Genomic DNA, 21269 nt, shown 5'->3' with positions numbered 1-21269 from the left:
TCTGGTTCTGGAATGAACACTGGCTTCCTCAGCATCATCTTGCTTTGCTGTTTTCTGGGGCCAATATATTATGGGGTCTGCTAGCAGCAACAGGGCTAACAGCCCTGTTGCAACTTCTCCTGTGATGAGAATGTCCGGATGGGCTGCCCAACCAGCCCTCTCTGAAATCCCAGGTCACCTCACAGATTAATGCATTTAGAGAAATGGAAGAATCAAAAGCAATGTGGTTGTGCAGAGGCCTGGGAGTAAGAACGACTGGGTTCTCTTTGTGGCTTTGCTGCTAATGCACAGTTTGGTTTTATAAATCGATTCCCTCCATGTCTTGGTTTTCCTATCTGAACATGAAGCTAATGCTTGGCTCCCCGTATTGAACTGTTTTGCGCTCCAGTGATGGGCTGATGTTCTAGAACATGCTGAAGTGTTAGTAACAGGCTGCTTCCTGCTGGCTTTGCTGCTTCCTGCTGGTTTTGAAACAATTCTCATTTTTCAATGACTCATCTGGGGTCTGACTCACTCCACATAGATGAGAATAGGATGAAGCTTCTTTTCAACAGAAGTTGAAGACTCTTTTCCATTGAACTGCACCCTATCTGGCTGGTCCAGCAGAAATTGTATATGGGTGACTCAGTGAATTGGTCCAAAACCTCCATTTGCCCTTCCTTTGAAGCTACTTTTTAAGATCCATTGTTGGAAATGAATTCAGAATTTGGTCATTTTCTCTGTAGGTGGGGGCCCCTCAGTATTCCCATCAAAATACCATTCCCTCCCCAGATGACTCCATTCTGGCTCCATCACAATCCATGGTATAACCCTGATGACAGCCTTATCCCTTCCACTGATGTGCAGTGATAGACTTCACCAAGCAATAATGCAGTATTAATATCTTCATTGCACAGACCTCTTTCCCCCTCCATGGATGGGAACAGGGGGAGTGTTGCAGGACAACTGGCATAAGGGAGGTCATTCCCTTTACAGAGTTCAGATATGCAGGCACCATATTAGGGATCTTTCATTATTCACCTCTCTTTGTTGTTGGGGAAGCATCTCCCTCTCTCTCCAGGGTGGAAAGGGCAGAATGTTCAGTCAGCAATGGAATCTACTTTATGACAGAGATATGATTGAAAGGTGCATTAAATTCAAATGACTAGAGTTTGAAAGAGGAGAGGTATGGAAATACTGTACTATTCCTCCTGAATGAAAGTGACCACCAGATGTCACTGTTGCCCTAGACAAACGAAAGAAAGTTAAATTATATGTATATGACATCTTTGCTAAGACAGAGTTGATATCAGCCTAAACAATTTCCAGAGTTGTAACACATACTCTCAGGCAAATCATGGAAGTTATCTTACAAAGTCAAATGATGATGTTCCAGAGACACTAGTTATTAAATCATTAAGGGTCAAACTTGGAGAATCTCACTGAAGGAAAATTCTTGTTGTATCTGCGTAAGGCCTGCTGGGTTTGGCCTACTCTTGCATGACCTCTGTGCATGGAACTGCCATTGAAGTAAATGGGAATTACGGATATGCCTGACTCACTGAATTAGCACCAAACCTTCCTTTGCCCTCACCACCAGTGAAGACAGGGTCACTATAAAATATAACAAAACAAGGTAAAAACAGTAGAAATAGTAAAGTTAGCAAAGCAGCCTCCTAAATGACACGTTCTAAAACAAAGCAAAGGTGTAAAGGAATAACATACAGCTGCCTGCTAATGTCTTTAAATGCCTCCAGGAGCTGCTGCTAATGTACAGACCTTTCCCTCCCCTCCATCACATCCCAATACAGGCTGTGGTTTACAAGTCCCAGCATAATCCAAAATGTTTACCCCCTAATATGTCAACTGTATTCCTAGTTTTAGAAGGAAAGGCTGCTCTCAGGCCATATAGGGCCCTGATCAGGTGAAGCTTTATAGTGGAATGGCATAAAACACTGGAATGTAGACGGTAGGAACAAGTGTAATCCTCAGATGATGTAAATCAGTGAAGCTCCATTAACTTCAATAGAACTATGCTGATTTACACTAGGTGAGACGCTGGCCCTGAATCTTTTATATTAGTTGCAAAGATTGCTATTTCCATTTCTTCTATTAATATCTAGGAAGCAGAGGTAACAAAGAAAAAGATATGGATTCGGATGCATGTTTGATTACAGAAGTAAGGGACACATTTTTGGCTATGCCAAAAATTCTGAAGATTGGGGATTTGACTAGGCTGTGAGAACCAAAGTCAGACACTGATCCATTGGGAATGACTGGACACATATGAAAATATATATACAGTGGCATAGAAGCCAAAACATACATACTTTCTACAGCTCTAAAATTAATGTGTGCATTTGGGACAAATCCTATTCTCCCTCTTCCCCATACTCTCTCAATGGGTTTGGAAAGCCCAGTAGGTAATGGAAAGGTGAAAGAAATCATTAACAACCTGTCTCCATTGAAATAAACACACAGACACAGGGATATTCCTATTGATGCTAGGTTTTTGTAAAAGCTTGCTTTTGAAAAACTGAAATTTGCTTCTAAATTGACTTCACAAAGTCTCTGTAAAACCAAGAGAAAGAGTCTTCAGTCATTATATAATGGAGCGACTCCTTCTGGTTTTTAGTGTCATGCTGCCCTCATGTGATCCCTTCATTTTGTTCAATGGGGGGGCATCCCTTTCTGTAGCAGCAGAGAGGTTCTGACAGTTGAAATAGTGTGGTTCCTCTGGTGAGTGCAGGTTTTAGGAGGCAGGGACTATTCCTTCTGGCACAGAACCCTGTCAGGGTTTTTGGAGTTAGGAATGTAACAGGCAGTGGGATGGGTCAGGGTTGAACTGGAGGGTCTCCAGAGAGTAGTTTCCACAGTGGTCAAGTCTTTGACCTTCAAAGGAAGATTCCTCCCCAGCTTTCCCTCTATCATGGATCTCCCCAACAACCTGAGTATCTTAGGCTGGAAACTGGGTTTGATCCTGGTCCTACAGAAATCAGTACAGTTTTGACTGAGTTAACCTAAATTAGGACTTCAGGATCTGGCTCTTAATGTGTGGATTAACGGGTGCAGAGGGCATACATGAGGCCTTCTGCCCTGGGGTGAGTGACACAATTAGTGAATTGAAAGGCCCATGGGATTATTAAGCAGATTTTTTTTTCTGGCCACTAATCTTGCATGAATGGGGAGAGGTTGGAAAAGAGGAACCTGGCATTTCTCAGGACTATGTGAGCTGCAAAATCCAGAATACGTTTTACGCATAAAGAGAGAGAGCAGCAGGCCTCAGCGAGAACTTACTAAATCCTGATGTGGTTGACTTCAGATACTAATGTAGGGGCTTGAGGTATGAGTAGGCCCATCGTTATGTCCCCTGAAGGAAGCTCGCAGGCCTTAGAAGAGCATCCACAGCAGGTGAATTGGGGGGAGAGATTAGGTGGATGTATACTTACCATCTCACGGCCTGTAGGAACCAGATATTTTCTAACTTTGGAAATAGTTTGGTCCAGGATAAGCTTAGGGATGGGCAAAGGTTGGAAGGGTTTTGTAACTTTTTCCAAACTGGTTCACCCCTCCTTCCTGCTGAATTTACAGAAACAGAAATGCCAATGATGGCCGTGACCACAAACGTTCTCCCTTAGGAATCGCCCATTTCAATATGTTTGAGTTTGTGTTTCATGCTGCTATGCTGGCTTATGGCAGTACAGGGAGGCTTTCATAGTACTATGAGGGCTTCTGGCTGTATGGGGAAGTTCTCATAGTGATACAATGGCTTCTGGTGGTACGGGGAGACTTTTATAGCGCTACGATGGCTTGTGGTGGTCCAGGGAAACCTTTATAGCTCTGTAATGGCTTGTGGCACTAGGGGAAGGCTTTCATAGTTCTATGAAGTTTTTTGGTGGTACAGGGAGGTTTTCATAGCACTATGAGGGCCTCTGGAAGTATGGGGAGGCTTTCAGAGTGCTACAATGGCTTGTGGGGGAATTGGGAGGTTTTCATAGCATTACAATGGCTTATGGCAGTACAAGGAGGCTATCATAGTGTTACGATGGCTTCTGGAAGTATGGGAGGCTTCAGGGCCGTCCTTAGGATTTATGGGGCCCTACGCAGTATTATTAAACTGGTGCCCCTATGCTCCACTGAAGGCAGTTCCCAGCTGGCGCTGCTGACCCCAGTGTGTCGAGGGGGCACAGCCACCACCCCCGCCCATGGACCTCCAGAACTCTCCCCCCCATTGCTGACACATACCGGCAGTGGCTCAAGGCAGGCTTCGCGCTGTCACACGGGGCCTGAATCTTGCCAGAGCCCACGGCCCTCCTGCAGCCCCTAGCCACTCCTGGCTCACCACGAGCATTTTGACAGGAAGTACCAAGCAGTAATAACAATGACAATACTACAAGTGTGTGTGTGTGTGTGACATGTGTCTGTGTGTGTATTTGTGTGTGAGAGAGAGCCAGTGCATGTGAGAGAGACAGAGAGAGCGCCAGTGTGTGTGATTGTGTGTTGGGGGACTGTGTGACAGAGTGTGTGTTGGGAAGTGTGAGACTCTATGTGTGTGTGTGACAATCTGTGTTGGGGGACTGTGATTTGTGAGAGGCAGAGTGTATGTGAGTGTGAGATAGGGTGACCAGATAGCAAGTGTGAAAAATCAGGACAGGGGTTGGGGGGTAAAATCGGGACATCTGGTCACCCTAGTGTGAGAGCCAGTGTGTGTGTGAGAGAGCCAGTGTGTGTGTGTGTGTGTGTGTGTGTGTGTGTGTGTGTGTGAGGGAAGTGTGAGAGACAGTGAGTGCACTGGCACTTTAAGTCCCTTCCTCCCCTCCCCCCCGCTCGGCCTGGCTTCCCCTCCTCCCCCTGCTGACCCACATGGAAGTTTCGCTTCTCCTGTCCTGGCCCCGGCCTGCCACCCGCCGGAGACCGAGTGGCGCAGTGGGCCAGGCCGCCGCGCCACCAGTAACCGGCCGCGCCGCTCTGGGCTCCCTGGGGCTGGGACAGCAGAGCCGGAGGCTGGAGCCCTCAGCCAGCCAGCTGAGGAGGGAGGGAGGGAAGGAGGGGGCCGGGTTGGGGGCAGGGAGAAGCCCAACGGCCCAGTGCAGGGGAGGGGCCGGAGAAAGAGAGGATTCCAGTGAGGGGAATGGTGCCCCCAATTTTGGGGTGCTCTACACAGCTGCATATGCTGTGTATGCCTAAGGACGGGCCTGGGAGGCTTTCACAGTGCTCTGATGGCTCCTGGTGGCCCAGGGACATTTTTCTATCACTATGATGGTGTGTGGAGGTCTGGGGAAGCTTCCATAGCGCTACAATGTCTTCTGGGAGTACGGGGAGGTTTTCATAGCACTGCAGGACTTCCGGCAGCATGGGGAGGCTTTGTTACCCAAAACTTTAGACACTAATTAAGTTACCTACAAGTTTGTCTAATTTTAACAAAAGGGGTAAACAAGATTGTGGCTCGCCCTAAAGGAATTGCCAGAGTGTTACCAGGGGGCTTGTCTCTGACCCGCAGAGGGCTCCCCAGAGCAGGCTAGTCTTGCTGACCTCTGAAAGGACAGGGATACAGCTTTCCGCTCAAGGATGGACACACAAGCAGTAACTGTTCGAAAACAAAATAATTATTTATTTAAAGGAAATAAGTGGTTACAATGTAATAAATGAAGCAAGAAAGGATACATAGAGCATAGTAAAATGCAATAGAATTACATTAAAGAATTAGAGCGGTGAAATAAAATAAAAGACACAGATTACACAGGATATCTTAACACATACAAGAAATACAGCGGTTTCAATGTAACAAGCATATAGAGGTCCTGTATCCATAAAGGCTTTTAGTCTTAATGATATAATTTAACCTCGTACTTAATACAGTGCGGTATACGCAGCCCCTATATACACATATGAGAAACCATTACTGCATTCACAGATTAAAACATTTACCTAACATCAACATAAATACTTAACACTTGACATTGAACTTTTAACATTTAACACCTGACATTTAACATCCTGTGAGTGGTGATCAGCCAGTCGCAGGATGGGTAGCGGAGATCTCATTCAAGAAGTAGGCATCCAGCTTTATTCACAGACAAACCCATACACTCTTAAATAATAGATAGAAAGAAGATCAGACTTACACTCTTTATTTAAATTTTCCTCTGATTCATCTATTGGTCCTTCTGTCTTGTCTGATCCCCAGAGTGTGGCTGCCACAGCTGCGCTGTTGCTCTTCTGCCGCGGATGCAGTGGTGGTTATTGCTCTTCTGTTGCTGCTGGCAAGGTAGCTCCTCATTGCCAAGGCAACCTCGGAATTCTACTGCTGCTGCTGCTCTTTCAGGTAGCTGCTTTCCAGGATGTTCCAGTCTTCTTTTCAAGCAGCTTCCATTCTTCAGCTTCAGCCTGCTGCTTCTTGGCTGCTTCTTTAGGCTTCAAGCTCCAACAAAACCCACGTGTAAGACAACCTCCAACAGAACTCCAGGGGACCTTGGCAAGACTTACCAGCCATCTCTACTGCCCAGACAAGCTGCCATACTCACTGACAGTGGATTAGGGAACTACCTGTGATGTTCTCCTACCCTCAGCACAACTTGGTCAGACAGACTGTGGTTTTTCTAGCTCCCCCCAAAGAGCTAGCAATTAACTCTTCTAATCAAAAATCATAAAACAGATTTTTAATTAGAAGAGTTAATTCCATTTATTGGAGGGGAATAAAGTCATGTTACTTCTCACAAACTGGTGGTATCACCTTGCCCCTTAAATGTGAAAGAACCAATGCAGCAGTATGTACAAAATGAGCTGAAGTGGCATACACCTCCTGTTCACAGGCCCTACTCACCTTCGTTTCTGATTTTCACACCCACTACCCTTGTGGAGGTAGTGGAGGTTTATGAAGGAGTCTTTCTGCCCTCATGTGGTCTCTGTTCCCCAAATGGTGTTTTCTGTCTGGATGTGTTCCTTGGGACATGGAAGAAGAACCAGCTAGTGACTCAGTGACTGCTGCATCTTTGACCCAGATACCTTAGGGGGCTGCTTTTCAGATGATGGCTCAGGCCCAAAGGAATCCCTAGTAAGTGGGAGGCTAAACTAGCTTCCATTTCACTGGACATTTGTCCACTGAGTGAGGCCTACACTATCCTGGTACACTGCAGGAGTCACACAATTGATATGGGCAGGGGATAGCAAATTACTGTGGGCACCTCAGTCTTTCTTTTCTAGGGAAGACTTTCTCTTACTGCCTAAGAGCCTCTAGTCTTTGGACTTTATTTCCCAAGGTATAAATTACCTCTGTCATCATTGAATGACAGTAGGCTTGTTTGTGATGGAAGTGTCTCCGACTCTAAAATAAACAGCATATCTTGCAGTTGGGCAGTGCTGTAATTCTCATTATCTGTTTCCTGTTACTTTTTGTTGTGCTCACTGAACTTCCGCTTTCCTCTCTCTTCACAAGAAATTTTTTAGAATTAGAGACAAAACCAAGAAGAGGAAACCTTTGCAACCCTTCCTCTCAGAAGAATGTATTTTTTGGTGATCCTGGCTTTTCTAGGACGAATTACTGGTATGTTTCCTATTAAGAAAAATTGCTCATTTCTATGCATATCTCACTTTCTTAATTCTTAAGTGTATTTTGTGTCAAGTTCATTTTCTGGGATGTTTAATCTAAACACGTACTGAAGTGTAGCATAAATATGAAATTAAAGAATTAGAGTTGGTTTAAATTTGGTTAAGAATATATTATGTTGTAAAGAAAGGCCCTGACTAGCAAATAGAAGGAAAGCCTTGAAAATAATAAGGCCAGAAGGAATGGAGTAGGGAGGACGGCTGGTTCAAAAATAATTAATGAGATAAGGAAATTTCTAAAAAGCATGCCTCTGACTGACAGCATTGACCGCAGATGGTTTTAAATAAGGCAAAGGAGCCAGCCTGGACCTTTCCACCCCACATACCAGTTTGACCTTAAAAGTAAAACCTGTGTGAAGACAAGTGCAATGAAAAAGCTGTTGGACAGTAGGGAGGAGGAGGAGAAGAGATAAGGAGCAAAGATCTTGGGAGAAAGCAGGTTGTAAATCTTATCTGGATTAAAACTGAAAATTAGGGTGAACTGTCTCAAATTAGTCATTACCTAATGTGATAACTGGCTCTGGCATCATTTGTTTTTTTTGAAGGATATAAAAAAAGTTATGAATTTGAAGGTTGTCACACCCTACCACCTGATCATGCTTGTGCACACCAGGACTAGATGGTTTTCCCTAGATCTGGCCTATTTGTAAGTGATCGCATGCTTATGAATACTTTGTTACTGTATTGGAAATAGTGACTGCTTATTTTAAGGCTGACAGGCATGTTTAGAGGCATGTTAAAATACTATTTGGCCTTTGGACTTAGTAAAGGAATTTATGGTTAAATTAGTGTCTGGTGGTCTCCCATATTAATATTAATTATTTCTAATATTACTAATAATTCAACAAGAAGTATTCCTGATTGCAAGCTATATTTACTGACTTTAAAAATGTTGTAAAAGGTTATTTTCTCAACCAGTACATGGACTGGGGAGTGGGGAGGGTCATTAGAGATGTCTGCAAAGTGCATTTGTGTGAAATACGGAGGGGGAGGGTTAGGGGAATGTTTTAAAAGTGCACGTAGCTGGTGGCAAAGTTAACTGGGAATGGGGAGTTTTTACTGGTGGTTCCCAGATCTCTCTTCCCGAGCAATAGATCCAGCAACAGCGCTGGGATGCAATGAATCTATGGCTACACCAGGGTCTGTGGGAACACTTTAGCAACAAAAGCAAAGATATCAACATGAACTCTTTTTTCGGTTTTGTCAAGTGGCAATTACATTTTACATTGCACTTGGTGTAGTATTTCATAGAATATTGCACTAAGCAAAATGGAGTCACTTTTTAGGGAAGCGATTTTCTCTATATTTGGGGCCAGATCTTGCCTCACTTACTCAGAAGTAGTAGGACCTTACTTGCTACTCCCAGCGATAAGGGTCACAGAGTCTGGCCCTCAGTGAGCTCGCACAGTGCTAATATATTACATGTCACCAATTACCATTTTTCTAAGGAAATTTTCAAAGAGAAAGTTGGAAATTGCATTCAGCTCTATTATTTATTTATTTATTTATTTCATTGAATATGGGCTCAAACCTGCTCCTTCCAATGGATCAGGACTGGGTCTTAAAAATATACACAGAAGTTCTGAATGTGACTGTGACCATAGGTTCCTTTTTCTTTTTTTTTTTTGGTGTAGATTTCCCCCTCCTCCCCCCAGCTGTATGTGCATAACTGAGCTTCAAACACAGCTTTGTGCTAGCCAAAGTCTCACCCACAGCTGAGCAGCAGAAAAAAGATATATTAACTGTCAACCTCTAATTTTGCTTTTGAAAGTGTACATGGGGTATATTGTGTATCATGTGTCCACAGCTGATAGTAAAACCATGTAATGTTGGAAAAGTTTCTAGTCAGAACCAGTTTTGTAGATTGTCCTGAGGTGGAGGTAGAATCATCAAAGCAAACAGTTCTGGCTTTGTCCCTTAACAGTTCTCAAGTGATTGCACACATGTGACTGTCTTGAGCCATTGTTTTCTTCTTATTGAGTACATATCCTAACAGTGCCCTTATTAAGCTAAATTAATACATTCATACAATAAACACCCCAATAACCAGTTCAAGACACAGCATCAATAAAATATCATAGGGCAGGATCAAATCAGTTGTACCCCGATTGGCTAAATCTACCCCAAGAGATCCAACAGAAGCTATTTTAAGTAATTTTCTTAGGTCTTTGTGGCAAGGACTCTCCTATGAAAGGGAACTGCTTTATAAGGGGGGGAAAGTCCCGTTGGGGCACCATCCTGTTGTGGAAGGCAAAGAATAGGCCCTGAAAAGTCCATCTGCCCTTCACTCTCTTCAGAAAGAGCACAATAGAACAGGTTGGAGGGCTCATGGTCTATTGAAGGGAGAGTCTGTCACAGGGTCTGCTCATGGCAGAAGGATGCTGGGGGGATAGAGGACTGCAGGGCCTGTTGGGGCTTTTGAAGTTTGGACAAATATTGAAACTTCTAGATTCCATGGCTGGCAAAACGTCCTCAACTTTGCTGGTCAAAATTTGACAAAATTCAAATTTTGATAAAATTTTACACCAAAATTTTTAATTTCAATGGATAAAAGAACTGGAAATAAAATGTTATGAATATTTTCACAACGTTCTAATCAAAACATGAAATTTCAATTTAAAAAAAAGTGGACTATATTTCCCTATCTTTCAACCAGCTCTGGTTCTAAACCCGAATTTATTCAGTACTGTATTAAAAAAGCTGTGAAAATACAAAAGCTAAAATGCTTTGTCGATTTACTTACCATCATCTATGCTTATATTAACATAGCTCTAAGTATGCTTAATTTTTTGCAGCAGACCAGCTGGAGGAGCTCAGGCACAGTTTTTTGTTGCATTTCACCAAAATGACGATATGTTATAAGAACTCTACAAAAATTTAGGAAAGAGGATTGGAGGCATAATTGTGATGACAGTGTCTCTTAGACACATGCCTCATAAAGCCTTTGTAATTCACATGTAGGCCCCAATTCTGTAATCAGTAATGGCATGTGAGTAACTTTATGCATGTGAATAGTCCCATAGAATTTTGGAACTGTTCATATGCACAAACGTTCTCAGGATCAGGGACTTAAACTTTATGTAGTTTGCTAAAAGTTAACTAGCAAGGGCCAGATTTTCTAAGTAAAAACTGCAGTTTTGTGCCATGGCTGCTTGTGATTGGTTATTGGCCAAGGGAATTAATAAATATGGCAATTGTTAGTAGAAAAATACATATTTGTACCCTCTTTTCTTCTTTTGAACTCTCTTTGGTGTCATTCTCATGGTCAGAAATGGCCACAAAAACACCCTTTAAAACAAAGCCAATGTCAAGGCTTAAGCTATGTAATTTGAGCAGCGTTCACTATGATCTGTACAATATTCTGCTCATTCCGCAAGGTCCAAGTATAAAATTCCAGATCTGTGTTCTTAGTGCTAGATCCTACAAAGTGCTGTGGGGGTCAGAGGAAGTGCTCAGAGCACTGAGCTTCTGCTGATGGCAAGGGGAGGATGTTCAGCATGACCCAGGAGGAACACAGCAGCATCCCAGAAGCACCCAAGCTCGCAGGATTGGGCCCTTAATGATGCTTGTAACCTGCAGCACTTTCTTTACAGTATTATTTGTAAGATGATTTCTGAATCATTTTGCATCATTAACCGTTTACATATTTTTAACAGGTGAGACTTTCTTTCATCATTATGAAAATGGAAATTTCACACTTACGTGCAATGAAACACTGGCTAATGGGAAGAAGGAAACAGTGTGGTATGAAACTGGAGAATCTCTGCAAGAATTCCAAGTAATCAACTACTGCAGTAATCAACAGCCCATAGTAATCAACGGACCAAACAAATGCTCTGATAAAACAAAGTGTACAAACCAATTATCAAATTCTGCTTCCAAAGGTGGTGGGGTATTTGCATGTGAGCAATTTACAAATACTAGAACATCACAGACTTGCCCACTTTTTACCAGTGTGACTCACTGCAGACATTATAACTTTTTTATTGTGGTGATAATAAACATGACTGCAGGTGAGTACTTTTCTTGCGGGGGGGGGGGGGGGGGGGAGAGGGGGAAGGCGGTATTTTTATCAATAAATTCTAGAGCTGAGAAGCCAGAAAGGGAGTTAGTGAGTTTAAGAGGAGCTTATTTAGAGAATTCAGGACTGAGGACCAGATTCTGCCCCTTTTACTTACAGTGAATAATACGATTCTCCACCAGTGTTCCCTTGATTTTAATAAGGAACACTAATGGAGGAGATGTTATATGAGTGAGGGTGACTGAATTTGGCTTTGAATGAATTAGGCATCTGAACTAGGCTGAGTAAAGTGGTGAACAAAAGTGGAAGTTGTTAAAAAAGAAAATAAACTAAAACAAATATCTGGCAGGTGGTCATTGAAAATCCGCACTTTTTGCCATACTAAGTCTACTTACCCTGTTATTTAGATGCATTCCAACTCAAAGGCCTACTCATGATGTCTTTATTCAGTTTTCGCTCAACCCTTTTTTGGGTAAATTCCCATTGATTTTAGCTGAATAAGTTGCTTTTCACTTCCCCCTAGAAACTCTGTTTTGTAGTGATGCTGGTACAGTTTACCTGACATCTTTCTACTTTAAAGTTGGTAGGCGAAGGTATCCTTGTACATGGTGGGCTGTGGGACTACACTGATTCATGCAAGCTAAGGATCTGGCTCACAGATTGTAAAACACTAATGCCCAGTTTTCTGCCTTGCTGTTTGAATTTCTGCCCCTAGAGTGAGATTCTCAACCATGCTATGGCTAGGTAATGGTCAAAGGGTCTCTAAAATCAGTATCTGGTCTGGAAAGAATTCCCCCTTGGCACAGGAACTAAGGAAGACAACAGCAGACTGTCCTTTCAGCAACACTCTTGCAAATCCTGACATAGCAGGTATGGCTTGGGTCCAGGCTGCAGAATGCAGCACTGCTTAAATTCAGGGCAGTTGTCCCTCAGGGCTGCCTAAATTGTACTGGGGGCTGCTTAAAACCACATTAGCCCCTCTCCGCCTGGGTTGTGAGATTTGTTCTGTGCATCTAGAGGCACAGCACAGAATCTTACCTCTAGTGTTTTAAGCTTTCAATCGATCGTACTCACAAAATTGGTTTTGTGCCTATTTTGCACATGCAAACAACTATTTGTGCAGACAAGGCACCTAAATAACAAATTTGTGTGTGCAAATATTTGTTGAGCACCCATAACAGGTGTATGCTAAATGTTGTGTCTGCAATTTGGAGCCTGGTTTGAGGTTAGTTGAAAATTTGACCTTATAAATGCTGCAGAATCTTACTCTACAGGCCAATGTTGTTTTTAAATGTGTTCATGCACATATTAAAAATGACTGCTCTCTGAATGTCCTGTTTAATATACACTGCACTTCAACTACTTTATCCAGAAAATATTTAATCTTTAATAGCTGTTCCGTAATTTCACATTTTTCCAGCCATTTGTCTAATAATGTATCTTGTAATTGATACTATCAGCACTTAGGCCAGGGCAGACCCTGAACCAGGCAGCAGAAATGACAACATGTGTTTACTGCAGTGTGAGAATGTGGTTTCCCAGATGTTATCATAGAATTATAGATGTGTAGGACCAAAGGGCCCTCAATAGATCATCTAGTTCAGTCCCCTGTACTCAAGGCAGGACTAAGTAATAACTAAACCATTCCTGACAGGTGTTTGTCTAACCTGTTCTTAAAAACCTCCAATGACGGAGATACCACAGCCTGCCTTGGCAATTTGTTCTAGTGCTTAACTACCTCGACAGTTAGGAAGTTTTTCCTAATGTCCAACCTAAAGCACCCTTGCTGTAATTTAAGCCCATGCTTCTTGTCTTATCCTCAGAGGTTAAAGACAACAGCTTTTCAGCCTCCTCCTTGTAACAACCTTTTATGTACTTGAAAACTATTATCATGTCCCCTCTTAGTCTTCTCTTCTTCAGACTAAACAAACCCAATTTTTTCAATCTTCCCTCATAGGTCATGTTTTCTAGACCTTTAATCATTGTTGCTCTTCTCTGGACTTTCTCTAATTTGTCCATATCTTTCCTGAAATGTGGCACCCAGAACTGGACACAATACTTCAGTTGAGGCCTTATCAGAGCAGAGTAGAGTGGAAGAATTCCTTCATGTGTTCCTAAGTCCTAGAGGTTTTCTCAGTGAAACTGGACATATATCTGTGGAGGAGTAGAATAGTTAGTACCCCTAAGAGCATGTCCCACTTTTGTGGTGCCAGTGGACAGCTGGTCCAGCCCAGAATTATTATTTTGATAACCACCAACGGACTGAACATGCAGTGCTGATAACCTTCTGTGCGGAGCTGAGCACCTTCAACTTTAGTGGAATGTGCAGGTGCTGGCAACTTCGCAGAAGGTACTCAGACCTCACAGGCAGGGCCGCCGAGAGCGGGTTCAGGCCCCGGTGAAAATTTTTTTTCGGGCCCCCCAGCAAGGGCGGACTGGCTAAACAGGGCCAACGAGAGTGGGGGGGAAGCCGGGGAAGCAGGGCCCGGAATTTTTTCGGGCTCCCCTGCAAGGGCAGACCGGCTAAACAGGGCTGACGAGAGGAGGGGGGAAGCCGGGCCCCGGGCCCCCTTCCGGACCGCCGGGCGCCGGTAATTTGTACCGGCTTCCCCCCCCTCTCGTCGGCCCTGCTCACAGGATTGGGCCCCAAATGGCTATTTAAAATAGCTGACTTGTAGCCATAGTACAGTAGGTATTTGCACCTGTTAATGTAAAAATACCGTGTAAATTGTTCATTAAAATAAAACACCCTCCCCCCCGCTTTAAATAAAAATGAAACAATGTTTTTTGCACTGAATTCTGTATCTGATGGTGTTTTTATTGGAAAATTTTCAAACTTGTGTAACCCTTCTGCCCATCTGAGTTGGCAGCAACAAAAGCCGGGTTCAGTATCTAGGGGTTCCGTTTCAATAACACAATGCAAAACCGGCTTGAGCCCCCACCCAGTGACCTGGGACAATTTCATAACACCCCCCGGGCACCTCTAAGAGGCAAGACTTCCCCTCTCGCAAGCACGGAGTCTGAGTGTAGCAAAATCCTTTTAATAAAGGAGGGAAACAATGTGGCATTATATTGGGGAAACACCACAAACAGGATTCATAACACAAAGCATGAGCAAAAGACACACCCCCAAGTAAGTTTGGCAGTATCCTTTTCCCTTCAGGGTCTTAAGTCTAGCGAGTGCTACTTAGTTGATGGTGAGTCCCTCTGTCATAAAACAGTTCCACTGGCCTTGATTCACATAATCATGGTAACAACACTTTATTCTTCTTGCCCCAATAACAGAGAAACTGGGGATCCCACAGCAGCCAAAGTGACCATTTTGGGATGCTGTAGGCTCATGCTAGGCGGAGTGGGTGTGGCTATGCAAACAAGATCAGCCCCTGAAGTTCTTTTCCACAACTCGCCACAATTCACCACCAGATGTCAGGGTCGAGCTCATCCTGACTCTGCTTACACTTGTAAGAATCCTTTCAAAGGCAAAAATGTTATAACACGTTACAGTGCATGTTTGTCACATCTTTTGTGTTTGTTTCATTCTGTACTGCAGATAAGGAGACATTTGAGACCATTCCTGCAAAATCACACGATAATCATTTAGTACAAGAAGAAAGTAACATCACTCTCTCTTGTGAATTTCAAATGAAGCAATCAGGACAAACATTTGTTATATATTGGATCAAATATAAAGAAACAAGCAAATGCCTGTCTTCTGTTGAGAGAGAGCCATATTCTTTCTCGTATAATACACATTGCTGTATTGATGAGATGATCGAAGGACGACTATTGAACGATACAAGCTTAGATTCAAACAAGACACATGTAGTCCATAATATGACCATCTTGAATGTTACTTACTCTGACAGTGGAACTTATTTATGTGTTGTAAATGTCTGGTCAAGAAGTAAACATGTGTGGAAGATTGCAAATAACCTTTCTATAGAAGTGAGGAATCAAGCCATTCCATGTAAGTTAGAAGTTTTGTAGTTGGGGTTGGTACCAGAGTTGCTTATAATTTTGCCAAACTTTTGCTATTTGGTTTGGGATAAAATTTTCCATGCTGGGAAAACTTCAGTGAAAATGGTTTAGCCATTTTTGAGACCAACCCATGGAAAAATATGCTGTTTTGCCTATGTTAAAAATTCTGGTGACATTTTCTTTGAAGAGATCTAGTGCTCCAGGCTTTGAAATAGGGACTTGACATTTGGCAGGAGAGCAGTCTTCGTGTTAGCGGTGTCCCTTTTACCATTCCTATGAAAGTCTGCCCAAATCTGGCCAGGTTATAAGCCTTTAAAAGTCACAGATGCTCAGTAAAGACTTCCTAGATTTCACCCACTAAATTCCCCAGTGCTCCAGCCCAGTGCTGAGTGGGACTTTCCCTGCAATTGCAGGTCTGGACTGCTGTGAGCCATGCTGTGTCCAGTTCTAAGCAATTGAACTGAGACTGAACTTCTGTGCTCACAGTGACATCCCTGCTGGGCCCAGGCTTCATGGAGGAGGAGGAATGAAGAAATGATAGAAACTAGCCAGCCAGTGGTGGGAGGGTGGAGAGAGCAGAGTGTGACAAGGAGTTTAGTGGGGGAGGAGTGCAGGAGGCTAGTGGATAGGGGAGGAGTGCAGGAGGCTAGTGGATAGGGGCGGCAGAAGAGGGAACCTGGGACTGGGAGCTGGGGTGGGGGAGACTGGGACAGAGAGCTGGAGACAGAAATTTGTGTGTGTGTGGCAGGGGGAAGGACACTAGAAGCCAGTAGGTGGCGGGGGACACTGAGATCAGATGAGAACTGGGATGAGATTGGGATTGGCTGTGCAAGGTGCCTGGGACTGAGAAGCAGTGGGATGGGGGGAGGAGGAAAGGGAGGGTCAGAGATCTGATGAGCCAGGATGTGTGGGGTGGGGGGAAAGAAGTGGGAATGGCTGGGCAAAAAATAGTGTTCTAAGGAGCCAGGATGGGGTGGGGAAAATGCTGCGATTAGACAAGGAGCCGAGGGAGGGAGAATGGGACTGGGAACCAGTGGGGATGGAGAAGATGAGTGCGGGAGGGGGAGACTGGAGGCAAGCATTGGTAAGAGGACTGGTGACTGCAATTAGGGTAGGCAAGGAGAATAGGACTGGGATGGAGAAGTGACAGGACTGGGACAAGGACATGTTTGAGAGGATGGGGCAAAAGGGGTCATGCTGGGAAGGGATTGGGCAGAAGAATTCATGCCTGCTAGAGCCATCCCCTCCAGAGTCTGGCATGGAAGTCAAGATTCCTGAGTCTCACCATTCTTCTGCTGTCAGCAAATATCTGTGAAACTCACGGGGAAGGTGTCCTGTCCCCCTCTAGTGCTGATCCACATGACAACCTACTACTACTGCTATCAGTGACATTGTTAGCTTACATGGCATAGGTCTTTGTGGTGGATCTAAATGTCCCAACCTTGCCGATGACCCGGTGGGTATCAATATGATGTCACATAATAGAATTTCTGATTTTTCTGTTTGCTTTCTTAAGAAAACAGTAAATTACCCCCCCCCCCCACATTAAAAGAGCATTAAGGTTGCAAAGTCAAGCACTCCAAAGTTGGGAGATGCCAGTACTAAGGTTCCTGACTTGAGACCCTGGGGTCTGATTTGCAGAAGTGCTGAGCACTGACAGCTGCAACTTCAGTCCATGGGAGTGAACATATAAAGTGCTGTAGAATGCTAATTTCTATGCAATAGCAGGTCCTAGGGATCTCAAATGGAGGATGTGGAAAATTAGTGGATATTTAGTCCCTAATCTCTCTGACCTCAGTTCCATATTTGTCCAAAGGAGTTTACAGTCTAGATTTCATTTTTTTAAATGACTTGGATTGAGGGATTAATCTGATTAACTGTAGGAACAAATGACACTATTTCAAGGTCTTGCCACTGAGTTGTGCCAGCATAACACATAGCCAGGGATCATGAAATCCTAGCCCCATTAAGTTAATGGCAAATATCCCATTGACTTCAATGGAGAGAGGATGTCACCCCTAATTGCTATAGGGTAAAATCAAGGTCAGGTTTGCACAGCAGCAGAGGGATGTAAGGCATACCATGGATTGCAGTGTGGGGACGACAGAAGGCTCTGTAGAGCTTCTACACTCACCCCACCTCCCACGCTGGTCCCCTCTCTGTAAGCAGGAATAGTTCAGTAGTTTGAGCATGGGCCTGCTAAACCCAGGGTTGTGAGTTCAATTCTTGAGGGGGCCATTTAGGGATCTGGGGCAAAAATCTGTCTGGGGATTAGTCCTAATTTGTGCAGGGGGTTGGAGTAGATGAGATCCCTTCCAACCCTGATATTCTATGAATGAAAATGGTCAGGGAATGGACAGATTCTTGGCTCTGCCTCCCCAAACATTGGCTACCTATACTAGACAGTGAACTGCAAGAAATACACTGCACCAGGTGTAGGGTTTAGACTTGGGGTAGGGGAAGACCTGGAGGTGGACTGTGCCTTTTTCAGGGCTCATGGCAAAACACAGGTGAGTCCAACACTTGTACCTGCAAATGACTGTGGACTCAAAAATGGAGGACAGTTTTAAGCCCCTTTAAAAATGTGAACCTCAGTATTTATGCTTTACAGTTGTGCTGCATTAACCCATTAAAATACTACCGTATTCCACAGTAATCTCACAAGACACTGCAATATTGCTACTGTAACATATATTGTGTTGCATCATTACAGTACAATATTGCAATATTTTCTCATAAGAAAAATTAGCTTACAGAAATCAAGTTTGCTGCTGCTTTTATTACCAATACTAGCATTCTGTATCCTGGAATCATCCACATTAATGGGTTGCTGAATGTGTATTATTCACATTATTTGATCACTTGAAAAGCACTATCCATATAATAGAGATGATAGTAAAGTGTTTTTCCCAGCATCTGGTTACATTTTTCAAGATTTACTAACCCTGGTCCTCTCTTTAGCCTCTGCTTCCATGCCATTGTATGCCACCACTGGATTGATCGTAGGGATTATTATCATCAGTGGGATAGCATGGTTGATCTATAAAAAGAAAACCAAATCAAAAGGTAGGAAAAGTAAAATTAGTAAGTAAGATCTGCAGAAATATTTTAACTGTTGAAACTTTACAGTGTGTTTTATTTATCTGTTACAGGAAAGCCATCTGCACAACTTCCCAGGTACGTCCTTGAATGGACATAACCAATGAAATAGTAGTATCATTTTTAAAGTGTTTTTTCCAACCGATAGAAATGACTAAATAGATTCATCCCTTATCTTTTTATTTTAGAGCTCAGGATGCTCTTGAAATTCCAGGAGATGAATGTGAGCATTAAGTTTTTGATAAACCTTTTTGAAGTGATTGTCTACTTAGCACATTTTGAGAATTGTGTACTATAGATTTCTTATACTGTCTGTGCAAGGTATTAAGTTTTTAAACTTCAGATAATGCCAATGCTTTTTTTGACAAGTAACCTTTTGTTAATCAAATTAGTTTTCTGTTAAGTAGACAGTTGTTCTTTAGGGAGGATGGTCTTGCAATTAAGGCACTGGAATAGGATATGGGTGATCTGAGTTAAATTCTTGGCTCTCTCACATACATCCTGTCCCTATGACCTTGGGCAAGTTACAGAATCTCTCTATGACTCAGTTTCTCCTCAGTAAAATGAATATAACAATGCTTCTTGCTCTCTCTGGGGTGCTAAGATGGAGTCATGTGTTCTCAGTGTTTGTGTGTACTGACAGAACAGTGCTGGGGCCAGAGAAGAACCTAGCAGCTAAGTGAGTCTGAATCGTTTTCCTAGCTACTAGAGGTGGGGTACTGTAGACAGTAGCCAACACAGGTCTTAATTCTGGGCTGACTAGAATGGAGTCAAATTCCATTATTTGGAGGTAGGAGAGAAGAATTTATTTAACGTCCTTTTCAAAGGGATATAATTACTATTTTATTTAGTTGATTGATTTATTTTAGTTGGATGTTTTATTTTAATTCTGTGAGATTCATAAACTCTTTGATGCAGAGAAATTGTTTTACAGGTTCCCCGTACGCAGTGAGCAGCAGCAAAGACTTGCAAAGAAATGAAGTGTTGTGTTCACTTCGAACAAGCCCATATGATGACCCAAATGCAGCCTATTGTACAGTGGATAACACTGCAGCATCTGACAAGGGGCCAGGAGATGAAATACAGACAGTCTATGAAGTGGTGCCACAATAGCTGTTCCTGTAAGTGACTTGTAAGAGAAAGTGTTATTTTTGACAAATGACATTGCAAATAGAACCACCCAGGTTAGTCACACTAGTATAACTAATAGGGGGCTATATGAGTACAGTAACTCTTTGCTTAAGTTGTAGTTATGTTCCTGAAAAATGCTATTTTAAGCGAAATGATGTTAAGCGAATCCAATTTCCCCAGAAGAATTAATGTAAATAGGCGGGGATAGGTTCCAGGGAATTTTTTTATTTGCCAGACCTCCTCCCACCCCCCGCACAGCAAGCAGGAGGCTCCCGGGAGCAGCTTCAAGGCTGCGGGCAGGAGCAGCACACAGCAGTCGGGGGAGGGATACCTGAACTGCCCAGCAATTGATAGCCTGCTGGGCGGCCTCTGCACAGTGAACTTAGGGGAGCTGATAGGAGAGCTGCCGGTCCACCCTGGTTCCAAGCCCCCACCAGCTAGCTCCAACGGGCTGCTCTTTCTGCAAGCAGTGGACAAAGCAGGTGGCTGCCAAAGAACGTTATAAGGGAGCATTGTTCAACTTTAAATGAGCATGTTCTCTAATTGATCAGCAATGTAACAACGAAACAATGTTAACCGGGACGACGTTAAATGAGGAGTTACTATATGCACTAAAAATGGGAAATACGTTTCCAGTTGTATGAATCTGCTCAGGGGTCTGTTTCTCACTACAGCAGTAAGGAACATTAGTTATTCCTTGTATCTTCCCCTTTTTGAGCGGTGTAAGCTGTAGATTCGGAATTTCAAATCTGTGGCAAAAGGAACAGGCTAATCAGGGAATTGTTTAGCCCGAGCAAACCTTAAATTGATCACACACATTAGACAGCTGTGAGCTTTCAGCTAGTGCAAACCATGCATGAGGGAGAAGGCACAAGGAGCAGTGCATTGGTTTGCCATAACTGCAATCTCTGTGATCTCCTGAGTGCAGGAACTGCTTCTTGGGACACAAGCTGCCCAAAAAGTGGAATAAAAGATGCAGGGAGATGGTATGGCCATGGCCCGACCTGCTCCACCCTACACTCTCCTTTGGGGAAGCACAGCATCTGTTCTTGCCCAGCAATGCAGGGGAGTTCCAGGAGACAGTGGGTAAATTGCTTTCCTGTCACGTATGGCTTTGAATACACACAGAAAGGCCTTTTATGGTTCATTTAAGCTCAGAATTATCAAAGTTGTATTCTTGAGTGTTGGTACCATTGTTCTGGCCCGTATTTCTCTTGAGCACTAATTTGCCTTTGTAAAACAGACATGAAATCCCCACTACTACTCCTTTTTACAGTAAAAAATAAATCACTTTGATAGTAATGAGCCATAGTTTCCTGTCATATGCAATTGCTTTGATATCAGTGTAACTGAAACCTGAGTGGAAAATTAGTGTGAGATTGTTATTCAGAAGATATAATGAATGCTGAAATATATGACTTTCTCTAAAACCATTTCTAAAAGTTCTCTACTGACC

General features: G+C 43.3%; 1 protein-coding gene across 1 annotated transcript; it reads left to right on the top strand.

Moving 5' to 3' along the window:
- The first annotated feature begins 7405 nt into the window (after positions 1-7405).
- Positions 7406-19795, top strand: LOC135885076 (uncharacterized). Its single transcript, XM_065412705.1, has 7 exons — positions 7406-7522; positions 11241-11597; positions 15156-15572; positions 18545-18649; positions 18736-18760; positions 18871-18905; positions 19617-19795. Exons 1-7 carry the CDS (start codon positions 7480-7482, stop codon positions 19793-19795), a joined length of 1161 nt encoding a protein of 386 aa, XP_065268777.1. The 5' UTR covers positions 7406-7479.
- The last annotated feature ends 1474 nt before the right edge of the window (positions 19796-21269 follow it).

The sequence above is a fragment of the Emys orbicularis genome, chromosome 10, assembly GCF_028017835.1.
Source record: "Emys orbicularis isolate rEmyOrb1 chromosome 10, rEmyOrb1.hap1, whole genome shotgun sequence".
NCBI classification, from domain to species: Eukaryota; Metazoa; Chordata; order Testudines; family Emydidae; genus Emys; species Emys orbicularis.
Note: the sequence above shows the minus strand (reverse complement) of the source record. Positions and strands in the feature narration are given on the sequence as shown.

Bases quoted from the DNA above. Each gene is read 5' to 3' on its own strand.
- LOC135885076 (XM_065412705.1), top strand. From the start codon at position 7,480: ATGTATTTTTTGGTGATCCTGGCTTTTCTAGGACGAATTACTG. The intron at 15,573-18,544 runs GTAAGTTAGAAG...TCCTCTCTTTAG, and splicing joins GAGGAATCAAGCCATTCCAT to CCTCTGCTTCCATGCCATTG. The intron at 18,906-19,616 runs GTGAGCATTAAG...ATTGTTTTACAG, and splicing joins TGAAATTCCAGGAGATGAAT to GTTCCCCGTACGCAGTGAGC.